The sequence below is a fragment of the Esox lucius genome, chromosome 14, assembly GCF_011004845.1.
Source record: "Esox lucius isolate fEsoLuc1 chromosome 14, fEsoLuc1.pri, whole genome shotgun sequence".
NCBI classification, from domain to species: Eukaryota; Metazoa; Chordata; class Actinopteri; order Esociformes; family Esocidae; genus Esox; species Esox lucius.
This window is the reverse complement of record NC_047582.1, coordinates 24496802-24511979: the sequence shown is the minus strand read 5'-3', so window position 1 is coordinate 24511979 and position 15178 is coordinate 24496802. Positions and strand designations below refer to the sequence as shown.

The window sequence follows — 15178 nt, the reverse complement described above, 5'->3', positions numbered from 1 at the left end:
GTGCTACATGTGACAACTATCTCCCGTATTCTTCATATGAATGGGATATGGGGTAGGGTGGCAAGACGGAAGCCTTTTCTTACAAAGAAAAACATCCAAGCCTGGCTGAAGTTGGCAAAAACAAACATTAAGTCCCCCAAAAGCACGTGAGAAAATGTGTTATGGTGTGATGAAACCAAGGTTGAACTTTTTGACCATAATTCCAAAAGTTATGTTTGGCGTAAAAACAACATTGCACATTACCCAAAGAACACCATACCCTCAGTGAAGCATGGTGGTGGCAGCATCATGTTTTGGGGCTGTTTTTCTTCAGCTGGAACCGGGGCCTTAGTCAGGGTGGAGGGCATTATAAAGAGGCAATTTTGGCACAAAACCTTCAGGCGTCCGTTAGAAAGCTGAAGGTGAAGAGGAAATTCAACTTTAAGCATGACAATGACCCAAAGCACACATCCAAATCCACAAAAGCATGGCTTTACCAGAAGATGATTAATGTTTTGGAATGGCCCAGCCAGAGCCCAGACCTGAATCCATGCTAATAGACTCTTACCCAAAAAGACTGAGTGCTGTAATAAAACCAAAAGGTGCTTCAACAAAGTATTAGTTTAAGGGTGTGAACACTTATGCAAACAGGTTATTGTGCGTTTTCTTTTCTCTCGAAGATTTCAGTTTGTTTTTCAATTGAATTGTTCACGTTATAGGTCACATTAAAGGTGGAAAAAGTTCTGACCTGATTTATATTTGTCTCATTCTTTTACATCACAAGAACCTGCTATTTTAACATGGGTGTGTCAACTTTTTATATCCACTGTATATTATTAGATTGGATTCAGCTTTATTGTCATTGAACAAGTACATGTACAGCACAACGAAATTCAGATAGCATCTAACCAGAAGTGCAAATAGAAGAGGGCAGAACATATACATGGGTTGTACTCACTTTTGTTGCCATCGGTTTAGACATTAATGGCTGTGTGTTGAGCTATTTGGAGGGGACAGCAAATTTACACTGTTATACAAGCTGTACACTCACTACTTTACATTGTGGTAAAGTAGTGAGTGTCCCCCGGCCCTATTCCCCGTATAGGGCCGTTTTAAACTTAGGAGGACATGAGGTCTTGGCCCACACCTCCGGAGTACCAGGCTTGAAAGACTTGTTGCTCTCTCTGCCCAAAGTCCTCCTGGTTGTGTTGCAGATCAAGATGATACCTGATGATTTCAGCTGCCACTCTGCTGACCTCCTTCCTGTGTTGTCCCTGTCCTTGTCCATCTGGTCATGCTTCTGACCTGGACTAGGTTTAAATAGACTCTGGACACTGCCCACATGCATTTATTAATTATTACAATTTGTACTCTTAATATGTTCACCTGGCACAGCCAGAAGAGGACAGGTCACCCCTCTGAGCCTGGTTACTCTCTAGGTTTCTTCCTTTTGGCCTTCTAGCCACTGAAATTCAACACTACTGTTGTTTTCTCTTTGGGGTTTAAGGCTGGGTGTGTTGTAAAAGCTCGTTGTGACAACTGCTGATGTAAAAAGGGCTTTATAAATACATTTGATTGATTGATTGATGGTTGGATCGGAGGTTTGAATGATTAACCTTTTGTTTACCGGCCATTCATGCTAATCACTAGGCAATCCAATGCCCCTTTGTTCATTATTTGGTTTTAGTGCTTCTCTTGTTTCTTTGTTGTTTCCTGGTTTGACTCCTGAAATTGGTTGATTCATCTTGGTTTGACCATTTGATTGGCTGTTAAGTCAGTGATCTGACAGAGGATGCTGCTGTTGATCAGGGTAAAGACTACAGATAATGTACTGAACAACAGAGCTGTTACATCACTGGTTTAGCAACTGCCAGTCAAGACGTATTTGCTGCAGAGATTAGCCTGAAGCCAACCCTCTGTTCCCTCTTCCTCCTTCGAAATCTCACTCTCTCTGTCATCCTGTCGTTCATTTTAGCATATTTTCCTCACTCATCCAAACTCTCCTGTCTTTCCTATATTTGGCTGGTCTTCTTTTACCATCTCTTTTTTGTCCTGTATCTGCCTTGGTCTCCTTCCCTCCATCTATCTTTGCTTTGTCTCTTTCTTTGAGAATGCAGGGAGGCACTCTTGCCTTGTCTGTCTGAGAGGGCAGTGTCTCTCTGTGTGTTACTGTCTCAGATCAGGTTGGCGACTGATTGGGATGGGGGGGGGTCTGGCTAGAGGAGATGGCTTGTTTCTAGATCAGTGAAACATGCTATGCCTAATTTGTTCCTCTGGCAGTCGTTACATGTTTCTTTCCTTATCTCCCTTACTCTCTATTCCTCTATGCCATTCAACTCCCATTCTTTCCTCCTTGTTCTCTCTTCTCCATCTTCTCTCTCCTCCTGTTCCTCCTCACTGTCCTTATTCTCCTCTGTCTCTTCATGAATGAGGGTTTGGAGTTAGCTTTTTGAGGGTTATGAGATGAGCCTCTTCGTTTGTCCTCAACATGCGGACGCCAGCTACCGGTGAGCTTCAGGTACTGCCCCTCTGCCCCCTGTTCCTCCGCTCCCCTTCCCCCCGACTCCCCACTCCCCTTCCTCCCACGCTCCCCTGTCCCCCACTCCCCCACTCCCCTGTCCCCCACACCCCTTCCTCTCCCGCTGCCCTTTCCCCCACTCCCCCGTCCCCCACTCCCCTTATTCCCCCGCTCCCCCGTCCCCCACTCCCCTTCCTCCCCGACTCCCCCGTCCCCCACTCCCCTTCCTCTCCCGCTGCCCTTTCCCCCACTCCCCTGCTGCTTGAACATTTTCTGTAATGGATACCAGTCTTTTCACCTCTCATGTGAGACCAGTGTCATTAGTTTTTAATGTGTGTCTGTCAGTTTCCTGGAGAGGTTTAAATAGTAAGCCTTACATGGGTGTGTGCATATTTTCTGTGTTTGTATGTGTATACATGTGTGTGTGATGTGTGGTTGACTCCCCTTTTCAGGTTACATAACCTGACAGCTGTGTCAGCTGTGACAGCTGTGTACAGTAACATGAAAGTAAAATAATCAACAGAGCAGACTAAGTGGTTAATATGTTTAGTTTATAACATTGTTTCAGGAGGAGAGCTTCAAGTGGCACCTAACAGGAACTTCAATAGATTTTTACATTTTAATTGTGGTATAAACAGGATGCGCGAAATATGCCATGAATAGTTTTTGGCCGTTCCTCTCACTCAACACATTTTTCTCTGTAATACGATTTGCAATCGAAAGTCTTCAAACGTAGATACCAGTTGGTTATGTCGATTTATTTGGTTGCACGGGAGCAAGTCAACAGCATGTCAGAATCAGAAGATACCCAAACTGCAGGATGTGTTGCTCTAAGTCTTATGGTTACAGGGGGCTTTATATACTCTTGACCAAAAGGTTGATTCTTTGTTACGATAAGTGTGAAAACTTAGGAGAACTGGCGCCAAAATTCGAATGCAATCTTCCTTTGTTTTCTCCAACAATGAAACAAAATAAACTGGCACTCCCACATTTACATTTATTCAATTTGTTTCACACCAAGACTAAACTCTTGGTCTACTTCTTAACTATCTCTTGATATACAGGAGAACATTTACTGGTAACAGAATATCAATTACAGTATACTCAAGATTACACCCGTGATCATTTCATTCAATGTAGGCTAGGTTAGCACACATTCAATTCTCACAGTTGATTATGATAATTCATTACCAGGATAGGAAATAACTTTGATCAGGAAACAGAAATTGGGCAGTACATGATGACAACAATCAAGGTATACAATGTGAAATGACATTCATTGAGCAGTGGAAGACAGTTACAGTCTGAGCATTAATGAGAAGTAAGAAGTCTAATAGCAGCAGTTATAAAGTGTGTGTGTGGCAACTCTACCCGTCCAGTTCTGAATGGTGAGCAATGGAATGGCTTGTAAATAGAAAGTGTCTCTGAATCTAACAGGCCCAATGTCATCATGGTTCTGCCTATGGCCACCTCTCGCTCTTCCTCACCCTTCTTCATCACCGGCCTGCTAGCCACCGCCGTTCCATCATTCCCATCTGCACATGAACCGTCTTGTTTGTCTCGTTTCACTGTACACACCTGTTCCCAATGTTCTGATCCCTGAGGTTTTCCTCTCTTTCTCTTGTCTTTGTTGGTTATTGTCACCCTGTTTGTGTGGGTTCCAGATATATATATATATATATATATATATATATATATATATACACAAATATACTGCTTATGCAATAGCCGTTCTCTCAACCTAATAAGTGTTGATGCAAATACCTTTTCCTGCTTTACTGGGATCAGTAGTTTATGTTATCGTCGTGTTACCTTCCTTGTTGCACGGAGTAAACATTTGCGTCTGAACTACTCCTGCATTTGGCTCCTCCATCTTCACCCCGCCGCTACACCCATCCTGTTGTGTTTGAAGTGGATGAATGGTGCGTGGCTGTATAATGCGCTCTTCAGGCAACGCTTTAGGTAAATATCTGGGAACGAGCGGAGCCTAGCCCCAGTTATGTACTGGTCTGTCTTGTCTGACAACCAGCTGTAGGTCCCTGCATTTGTGCGTGGAGCAGCGCCCGTGCCAGACTGTGAGGCCGTCTGTCTGGATGTTGTGGATGGTGCTGCTGTAGTGGAGAGGACCTGGGGCGCATCCAAATGCCTGTGGTTGTTTTAGTGAATAGAGTCACTCATTCTAGATAGGAGCTGCCATGGCTTTCCCAGTGGCCTCCACTACCTCTGTGGCTGGTCAGTCATAAGGGGGTCGTGCTCCATCCAACTGAAACACCTGATCCAACATGTTCTGTACTGTAGTTTGTAAGTGCAACAGAGAAACACACACGCTGTCTAGCATTCTTCCTTCAAGTTTTCGTTCTGTTGTTCCAAAAACAGATTGCCGTGTGACCCAGTTTGCATTCAAGAATGTTTTGGTGCTCTCAGTTCAGTTCGCAGTGAATGTGTATTGAAACCCGCTTTCTTCCCGACTACAATAAAACTTCATTGGAAAACGCCATTGGAGCTCACGTCTTCCTAAAACATTTATTGATCCTGAATGAATGAAGGAGTTGTGCAGCATTTGTAGGGCTGTGTTGAGTCCTGTTGGGTCTAGATTATGTTGGCAGCAATTTAGACAACCTGCTCACTGAAATACCAACACACCAGTGGGGCACTGTCAGGGCCTTTTATGCCTTCAGAGAAGCATAATGATCCATGCCGATCTATGTATTTACATTTTACAATATTATTATTTAATGACTGTTTTATTGATTTAATCTGCTAATTACGCTTGCTACCCTCCAGGTCCCCTGTGATCATGTTCTGGCTGTTTGATTATTTATGATGCCATCAAAAAACTTTGATTTATTGATTTGTTTCTGAAGCTCTTGCTTTAGACATCGATTGGATGTTGTACGCATGAAGTAAATGAGTGATGCTGGGGATCTGTGATTTCTCTCCAAGCCCCCCCCCCCCCCCCCCCCCCACACACACACTGCAGAAGCCAAGGTCCATTAGCTAAGGTTCACCACTGCAACACACACACACACACACACTTTAAAACACACAACCTAATTTGGAAGAACCTGCAACCTCGTGTTAGCAGCAGAATTCTGACACACACACCCACACACACAATATTCTGAGCAGCATTTGTATCAGTGACTGCTGATAGGATTGTACCTGTGTGTTTAAGTGTGTATTTTAGGCTCAGTGTGTATTTTAAGCTCATCAGTGTTCGCCATCTGATTAAGCACTGTGGGCATGGAGAGAGCTGTGAGCAGCCTGTTGGACAGACGAATACAAGAACCCATTATTATACACGTACACCCTATATATACTACTGTCTATAATGTTTTGGGTCCTTATATATTTTTTATTGGTCTGTATATATAATGTATCATGCAAAGAAATATAAATCAGTGTTTACTGGTGTTTCAGTTGTCCCCCAGCAGCAGATCCCAAATCACTTAGATTTCTTTGTATGGGTCACTATGATTGGTTGCTATTATTCATTGACTGTGTGGGTAGGATGCTGGTTATATAGTAAAGAGAGACACTCTGAACTGGTGGGTGTTATCAATAAATATCAGATGTCTGACAACTCGTTGCTGACCAATGCTTCATCTTATTGGTGACAGGATTACATTTATTGCTCCCCACTGATCTATGTGTGTTTGTGTGTGTGTGACAGGAAGTGTCTGTATGAGATAATGGGGGTAGATCGGAGGTGAAGAGAGGGAGGACAATAAAGAGAAGAGGGATAAGAGCATGCATTGTCCTTGTAATCAGTACTACGGTAGAGTACTCCTTGTCTGTGAGTCTGTGAATCGTTTTTAATTTCTTGACTCTGTAATCCAACCTTATGGATATGACATCAAACAATGAGGTGAAAGTATGGATGCTCAGTTTTTTGTTTTTGCTCTTCGTGTGCATGCTAGTTCCACCATGTAGAAATGAATACACATTTTATTTATGGTCCCCTTCTTCAAAAGCAGGATGGCCAGCGTGCAGTTTACTGATAAGTACCTTAAAGAGCCTGCAGCACTACCCCAGATCCACATCATCCCACCTGAAATAGTGGTATGATGCTTTGTTGGGCCTTTATGGCTGCCATTAAACCAGGTCACTTGTCTTCATTGATGATGTAACTGAAGAGGGCCACAGCAAAACAAGTGTACACAAACATCTTACTACTTCTGAATGGTGAAACCAATATGTACACAAATACTCTCAAACAGAATATGATAACCTGTACTTCATGGTAATGGTTTTATTTCCAAACCTTTGAAGTGTCGAGACAAAAGATGAAGCAATTGCTTCACTGTGCCACATACTATGAAATGCTTTGTGTTGCATCACCTGCAGTTTACCAAAAATTGCAATGCTCAAAATACCAATTAAAAACCAATAGAGAAATCACATTGATCTGCCTCACTTAGGGCCGCCTTAATGCCCAGGCTTCCCGGGGCTTAAGCCCAGGGGCCTACGAAGACGAGGGGCCTATCATGAGCCAATAAAAAATCACATTGTTTTCTGTCCATCACTTGATATTCATGATTCTGACTGCTGATTGATCCAATTTTGATGTGAACAATGATGCTACGTTACCATACGTTAGCATTAGGCCATTGGCATGTCACCGTATAATGCTAGTGAGAAGTTGTGGCTAGTTAGGTCAAAATGTCAGAAAGGAAAAAGTTTGAGAGCAGTGCAAAAATTTGTGGAGAGGACGACGAGCTGACAGGAGGACCGCTAACGTTACCGGGAGAAGCTGAAGATGACAAGGATTGGATGAGCATAGAGCCAACCGGAGATGGACAGACCGGAGGCCCGTTACCTGTCTCACCAGAGAAGAGGACCTTGCAGCACGGGTAGATCCAACCGAAGGGGATCACAGTGGAGGAGACAAGTGGGCAGGATCAGGACGAGACAAGTCCGATGACGACCCCAAAAGCACTGACCCGGGTCTCTGGGGCCAAAATAATACTGACGAACAGGTGCGTCTTTACTGGGCGAAAATGGGACCGGAATTGTGCCAGAACACAGAAGCTGACCTCTCTGCTTCAGAACGCCAATACAAACATCAGAGAAGATTCTTCTTAAAGACACATTCCAAGAGCAAGCTTGGTAATAGGGAGTATCTGCCCAGGGAGTGGCTATGCTGCTCACCTTCCCAAGGTAGTGTGTTTTCCTTATTATTTGTTCATAATCAGTCTGTACTGTTGTGCTTTGTTGTTACAGAACCACATACACATAGATAAACAGTCTAAACCATAGACCTGGACTCTATTTCCTTTTTACCACAATTCCACCTGAACAGAGACATAGTGTCCGACGTCACACATATATTCTACATTGACTGTTGTGTTTATGGTCAAGTAGGCTCAAGTGATTTGGTCATCTCATATAGGGACAAGTCACTGTTGTATCCCCCTAAAGAAACATTTTGTGCTGTATAGACGTGGATTTTACACATTTTATTATTTTTAGTGTGAGTTGGGGGGGCCTACAAAAACCTTTCAGCCCTGTGGCCTAATGGCAGGTTCAGGCGGGCCTGGCCTCACTACAGCAACATGCATACAAAACACAGGAATGAATACTTACTGTAGATAACACAAACACTCACACACTCTGCACGCATGCACTTTCATGCATGCACATTGTGTTTTGATGCAATATCCTGTCAGAGGTCTCTGCGAAGATTAGCTCGTTCTCTCTTGTCACTGATGGCTGTTGTTGTAGTGAGACTGTCTGCATACTCGAAAGTTCCCTGCGTAGTTCCTATTGCTTTTCCTCACATCCACATTGGAGGAGTGGTGCTATGGATGCTTCAGTGGTGAATATTATGCTCCTCTAACAGTTTGTTTGCTGGTGAATCCTTTGTTGCTTTAAGAATTGTAGAGTTTCCAGGATGCGCAGTGTGTTTTGTGAAACTGCGTCCTAGCTCTCTCCTCTTTACAGCGCTGGGTTTTTGCTAACTTTTCATTGAGGTTGTCAACGTTATAATACTATTAATTTGTTGGCTTTATATTTGTGTGTTCCTCTGTGTGTTTGTTTATTACACTGTGTTTATGAGTACGAGTAAAACTGTATGTGTGTGTGTGTGAGTGTTTGCATGCATAAAATGTTGCTGAGTAGACAGTTGAAAGGGATAAAGATGGGAAAGTTTGTAAGTGTCTGGTGATCGTACCTAAATCCTAACCCTAATCCTAACCCTAACCCTAACCCTAATCCTAACCCTAATCCTAACCCTAATCCTAACCCTAATCCTAACCCTAATCCTAACCGGGCCTCCAGCAATTCCACTGGACCAGCCCCCAGAACAGTCTCATGCATTTAACCCATGTTCATGACAACAAATGTTCTCATGTCTCCCAGGTATAAAAGCAAGGGACGACGCACCGCTTATATAATATTGTGTTTCTCTGTCTGTATTTTGTGTCTTTTTTGTGTGAATGAATGTGAAATTAAGCATTAGAAAAAGGAAAGAAAGGGAAAAAAGAGGCGGTGCAGAAATTATGCTATTAATGACAGTATTCACCATTGACTTGGTTGACATTAATGACGGATCTGCACAAATATAAATCAACAAAAATTTCCACTAGGAGTTGATTAGGGCCGCATTATTTGAAAATACTAAAATGCACAATAAAACAAGTATCCAAATAGCAGTGTAGAGGTCTGTAGTGATGATGTGTGTTCCTCTGTGATTAATGTTTAAGCCAGTTCAACGCTAGTGTCTCTCCTCTCTTCCCAGGATGTGGGTCCCTCTGGCCCCTCAGGGGTTAACACTGAACGAGCCCTGCCCAACTCAGGGATGTACCAGCTGGACATAACGCTGAACAGAGGACACAACCTGGCCGTACGGGACAGGGGAGGTACCGTCATTACACATGTAGGGTTTTCATTTCATCACCTCATTGCAAGAGAATAGTACAGATTGAAAAAGCTTATGGAGCAGGAGTGTTCCACTTTATTTCACACAATTAGCATAGCAGTGTGAAATAACATCCTACGTTTGTATGTCTTCTATTTTAGTGTGTGCAGGGTTGTGGGTTTGTAAACAAATAATTAGGAAAACATCATTTCTATTCTTATTTTCTGTCTATTTATCACTATTTATGTCACGCTCTCATGCCCCCCCCCCCCCCCCTTCTTTCTCTCAAACGGCCTCAGGTACCAGTGATCCATATGTGAAGTTTAAGCTGGGCGGTAAGGAGGTGTTTCGCAGTAAGACCATCTATAAGAACCTCAACCCGGTCTGGGACGAGGGGACCAACCTGCTGGTGGACAGTCTGCAGGAACCTCTCTATGTCAAGGTAATACACACACTGCAATGTGCAAACATAACATGACACTGTGTGCTCATAACAGATGAATGGTGGGTGTTTCACTGCAGGTGTTTGACTATGACTTCGGCCTTCAGGACGACTTTATGGGTTCAGCTTACCTCTACCTAGAGTCCCTGGAGCAGCATAGGTACGGTACAGTAGGCCTATGTCACCTCTATGACACATTTAGGACACCTTCATGTCTTATGTGTATCACTTGTATGTTTGTTATTTTAATAACAAAACTAGGCAACTTAGCTGACACCATTGAGGAGACCAAATCTTAACTTTGCTGAAGTATTGAAACACATCGTCCTGAGATGTTTTAACATTCAATTCTGTCTTTTAATGTTACTTAATCAAGCCAGTGCTAGGGACTGGTATTTTATTCTGTTCAGTGCAAAATTAAATACCTCTGTATCATGTCCTCGCTATAAAAGATTCGGAAGCTTTTTTAACATATACTGTATAGTGTGTCAGTTCTTAAGGTGCTTAATTCACCGGCAGTATATAGAGGTTTTATAACAAGATAAAAATATAGTAATCTACTTAATTCTGACCTGTTTGCCCTCTATTGCTTTTGAAAACGTACTGATATACCTGCAAATCTCTAAACATCGCCCAGTCCTAATGTAAATACAGCTCCGGATGAAATTAAGGGACCACTGCACCTTTTTCTTTCCTTAACCAAAAAAGGTCGAAAAGGAAGGTTTTGAGTGAGGAACAGGAGGGTTTAAATTAAGGAAAGAAAAAGGTGCAGTGGTCACTTAATTTTTTCCAGAGTTGTATATACAACCCTGTATCCAAAAAAGTTGGGATGCTGCGTAAAATGCAAATAAAAACAGAATGCAGTGATGTGCAAATAATTTATCCCTCTATTTAAATGCATCGGCTGCTAATAGTACAAAGACAACATATCAAATGTTAAAGCTGAGAAATGTTTCTTGTTTCTGAAAAATATACAGCCAATTTGAATTTAATGACAGCAACATGTTTCACATGCATTAGTGCCATGTGCACTAATGCACCCACATACCATCACGGATGTTGGCTTTTGAACTGTGCGCTGATAACAAGCCAGATGATCCATCTAAAATGAGCTTGGGCCCAGAGAAGGTGGTGGCATTTATGTATTTATGTTATTTATGTATGGTTTCTTCTTTGCAGGATAGAGTTTTAACTTGCATGTGTGGATGCTGTGACATACTGTGTTCAGTTTGGTTTTCGGAAGTGTTCCTGAGGCCATGCTGTTTTTAATGAATTGCAGCCTGAGGGCCTGCACATCACGATCATCTAATACTGGTTTTCGCTCTTATCCCTTGCGTACAGAGATTACTCCAGATTCTCTTAATCTTTTAATTATATTACGTAGTGTAGATGATGAGATCCCCAAACTCTTTGTAATTTGACATTGTGATACATCATTCTTGAATTTTGGCACTGTTTGCCCATTAGGCCAATTGACCTATTTAGTTGTGTCATATTCCAACAGGTTTAGTTTTTTAGCATTACACAACATTCTTAGTTGTTTGGTGCCTCTGTCACAGATTTTTTGTAACATTTTGCTTGCATCAAATTCAAAGTGAGCATGTATTTTACCAGAAAGTACAACATTTCTCAGTTACAACATTTGATATGTTGTCTTGGTACTAATTTCTATTGAATATAGGGTTTAAATGATTTGCACATCACTGCATTCTCTTATTCTTTACATTTCACAGAGCGTCCCAACTCTTTTGGAAACAGGGTATTATATAGAAGTATAGTTTCAAAGTGCTTCAGTTCTCTTTTAAGACACAATGTGAAGAAATTGTTTGCTTGTTGCTAACATTTTTAAATATAATTTATCATAACAGCTAATCACTCTACCACCCAAATGGCTTTGAAATATATTTCCAGTGACAACTGAATATTGGATTTTCAGCAGTTTGAAGTCACTGTAAGGAAAATCAAAAGATACGCAAAGAAATGACTTAAGCAGGGAAAGCTTAGAAATGCAGAACAGAACAAATCAGCCTCCTATCAGGTGATTCTCTAATGAGAATAATCTATAACTCCCATTTCCATTTCAATTGGTTGTGCACAAAGCAACATAAAATATTGGGAATTTTCTGTGTCATTTATTTGAGTTCAAGTTCACTTAACTTTTCACAGTTGATTACACATTCACGGTTTTTCAGAGTCTTTCTATTTCTATTTCTACACCTTAACCACACAGAACCTCATGAAATGTGACCGGATATTGTTTTACTTGGTTTAACACCCTATTTCCTCTTGTGCTTATGCAACACCCTTATGCAACACCCCAATACCTGGGATCACACCCAACTGTCTCATAGAGAGAGTGATGACTTAGGATCTGTTTGCCTTTCAGTTCCTAATGAATAAAATAATGTAGACCAGCACTCTAAGAGGCTTGATACATACTGCTCATGGTCTCAACCACAGTCAGAAAAACACTTATCTACTGATCACTTCCTGTGCAGGCCAATACCAGTGACTCTGGCTTTACATGACCCACACTACTCCGACGTTGACTTGGGGACGCTGGATCTGACCGTCACTTTACGACCTAAACACAGCCCCATAGAGGATCCACACAGAGATGCCAGCGTAAGGTCAAGCACTGTTACACTACCATCACACCTACAGCATCACCACCACTATTAGACCAGGGTGTGCATGTATTTGTTCTAGCCCACCACTAACACAGAGATGCCCCTGTAATTGGTATACCACCGCTAGTAGTGCCAGTGTCCACTGATTCCATTCTATGTCAGCCAAAAGGTGCAAATGGTTTCTTCCAAACCAGCACAAACTGAAATCAGTTCAGTTTAGCTCCTTGCGGTTACTACTGACTGTGCAGATACACTGAGTCTGTGTGCTGTTTGTGTCCTACAGAACAAAGAGGTGGTAATGGAACATCGTTGGAAGCCTTATGTGAACAAAGTGAGTCTAGCGGTAGTTAGCCTCCTCTAGGTAATTCTGACGTCACATAGCCTAGCATATAGCCTAGCTTATACAGCCTAGTGTTTTCCTGCCTAGCCAAGGTTCCTCTCTTTAGATCAGTCTGAAAGTGTACAGTTGAAACTCTGTGCTGTTTTGCTGTGGTCTGTTGCCTTTTACATCGGATGAAGCATCTGTGGTGCCAGGATGTAAAATGAATTCAGTATGTGTATTATGCATGACTTGCTAGTGAATTAGACATGAACCCAATGGTTGGCCTTGATGTATGACAGTTCTCCACGTGAAAAGAGGAAGAGTGGGGAAGATGGTGGAGGGATGGAGTGAAGAGAACTCAACCTGGCTACTTCCAGCAAGTCTACATCTATATTTCATCACTCCTCAAATCTATGATGTTCCTCAATGATAGTAGGCTAGGCCTAGATACTGTTTTATTACTGCATGTCAGTCTGTAGGAATATATTGGTCTTACCGCTCCCTCTGCTGGCTTTAGAGGGCTCTACATCAAATGCAATCAAACTTAATTTTTCAGAAGACCCAGTGCAATGTACTGGTGAGAGTATGTCGAGACTGGTGTGAGTGTGGTGGAAGAAATCTATGCTAAATAGACAGCCTGTTCAAATAACGTATCTCCTCTCTAGACCATGCTGCTCAAACGGAGCTGGAAACGATCTAGCAAGGTAAAGCTATGAAGAAGACATCCCTCCACACCCAGTCTTGTGTAGTAGTAGGAGGCTGTCATCATCCCAACATACCCAGTCATGTGGAGTAGTAGTAGTAGTAGTAGTAGTAGTAGTAGGCTGTCCTTATCCCTCCAATACCTAGTCCTGTATAGTAGTATTAGTAGTAGTAGTAGTAGGCCATCATCATCACTACATAGCCAGTCCTGTGTAGTAGTAGAAGTAAGCTTTCATCATCCCTCCACACCCAGTCATATGGAGTAGTAGTAGTAGGCCATCATCATCACTACATACCCAGTTCTGTGTAGTAGTAGAAGTAGCTTTCATTATCTCTCCACACCCAGTCATATGGAGTAGTAGAAGTAGCTTTCATCATCCCAACATACCCAGTCATGTGGAGTAGTAGTAGTAGTAGTAGTAGGCTGTCCTTATCCCTCCAATACCTAGTCCTGTATAGTAGTATTAGTAGTAGTAGTAGTAGGCCATCATCATCACTACCTACCCAGTCCTGTGTAGTAGTAGAAGTAAGCTTTCATCTTCCCTCCACACCCAGTCATATGGAGTAGTAGTAGTAGGCCATCATCATCCCTCCACACCCAGTCATATGGAGAAGTAGTAGTAGGCCATCATCATCCCTCCACACCCAGTCATATGGAGAAGTAGTAGTAGGCCATCATCATCCCTCCACACCCAGTCATATGGAGTAGTAGTAGTAGGCCATCATCATCACTACATACCCAGTCCTGTGGAGTAGTAGTAGTAGGCCATCATCATCCCTCCACACCCAGTCATATGGAGTAGTAGTAGTAGTAGGCCATCATCATCCCTACATACCCAGTCATAAGGAGTAGTATTAGTAGGCCATCATCATCCCTACATACCCAGTCATATGGAGTAGTAGTAGTAGGCCATCATCATCCATACATACCCAGTCCTGTGTAGTAGTCATAGTAGGCTGTCATCATCCCTCCACACCCAGTTCTGTGTTGTAGTAGTAGTAGGCCATCATCATCCCCTCCATCCCTCATTCTGTGCCATGCTTGTGCTTCATTTCCTCTCTGTGTGTTGTGTTGCTCCTCACCCCCCTCCCTTTAACACACATGATCCAGGCTGTAACAATATCAACTAAACCAGCTGTCACACGGAGACATTTAAACACAGAGATACGCAGTGGATCGTGGAGAAACGCTGTCATTCTAAACCACAGAGTTAACAGGTCAACGTCCCCATCATGAGTAGTAATATGATGGATGAGGTGTCTCTGAGCAGACAGACGTCAAACGGCTGGTTCAGGTGATGAACTGGCTGTAATGGTGTGTGTGTCCATTCATCTACAAGGCGACGACGTGATTGTTTGCTCAGATTTTTGGTGCATGTGGTGTTAAAGAAACAATACAAAATGTGCAGTAAAATATAAGTAAGTGACTTATTTTCTCTCTCTCTCTCTGTTTTTCGTTCTTTCCCTCATTCCGTCCCTCTGGCTGCTCGTGTGTTTCAGCAACAGCAGTCACTGCGTCTGTCAGAGCTCCACCGCAAGGCGCAGCTGTGGCGAGGCATTGTGAGCATCTCTCTGATCGAGGGTCGCAACCTTTGCCCCATGGATCCTAACGGCCTCAGTGACCCCTACGCAAAGTTCAGACTGGGAAACCAGAAGTACAAAAGCAAGGTACCCTTGAAAGACACGTGCACACATGCACGAACGCAGACACGCACACACACACACA

The 15178-nt window shown here is 42.7% G+C and overlaps 1 protein-coding gene across 10 annotated transcripts in view; it reads left to right on the top strand.

The window, feature by feature from the left end:
• Positions 1-15178, top strand: part of mctp1b (multiple C2 domains, transmembrane 1b) — a 28385-nt gene that overhangs the window by 6087 nt on the left and 7120 nt on the right. For 2 of the 10 annotated variants that reach the window (XM_010878184.5, XM_010878183.4), the window contains exons 2-8: positions 9237-9357; positions 9656-9798; positions 9879-9958; positions 12297-12423; positions 12712-12759; positions 13416-13454; positions 14953-15120. In XM_010878184.5, the coding sequence (XP_010876486.2) occupies positions 9237-9357; positions 9656-9798; positions 9879-9958; positions 12297-12423; positions 12712-12759; positions 13416-13454; positions 14953-15120 (726 nt within the window). Of the gene's footprint in view, positions 1-2385; positions 2487-8176; positions 8316-9236; positions 9375-9655; positions 9799-9878; positions 9959-12296; positions 12424-12711; positions 12760-13415; positions 13455-14952; positions 15121-15178 lie in introns of those variants that run through there. The other 8 variants (XM_010878188.3, XM_010878185.5, XM_010878187.3 and 5 more) reach the window with 6 other exon arrangements.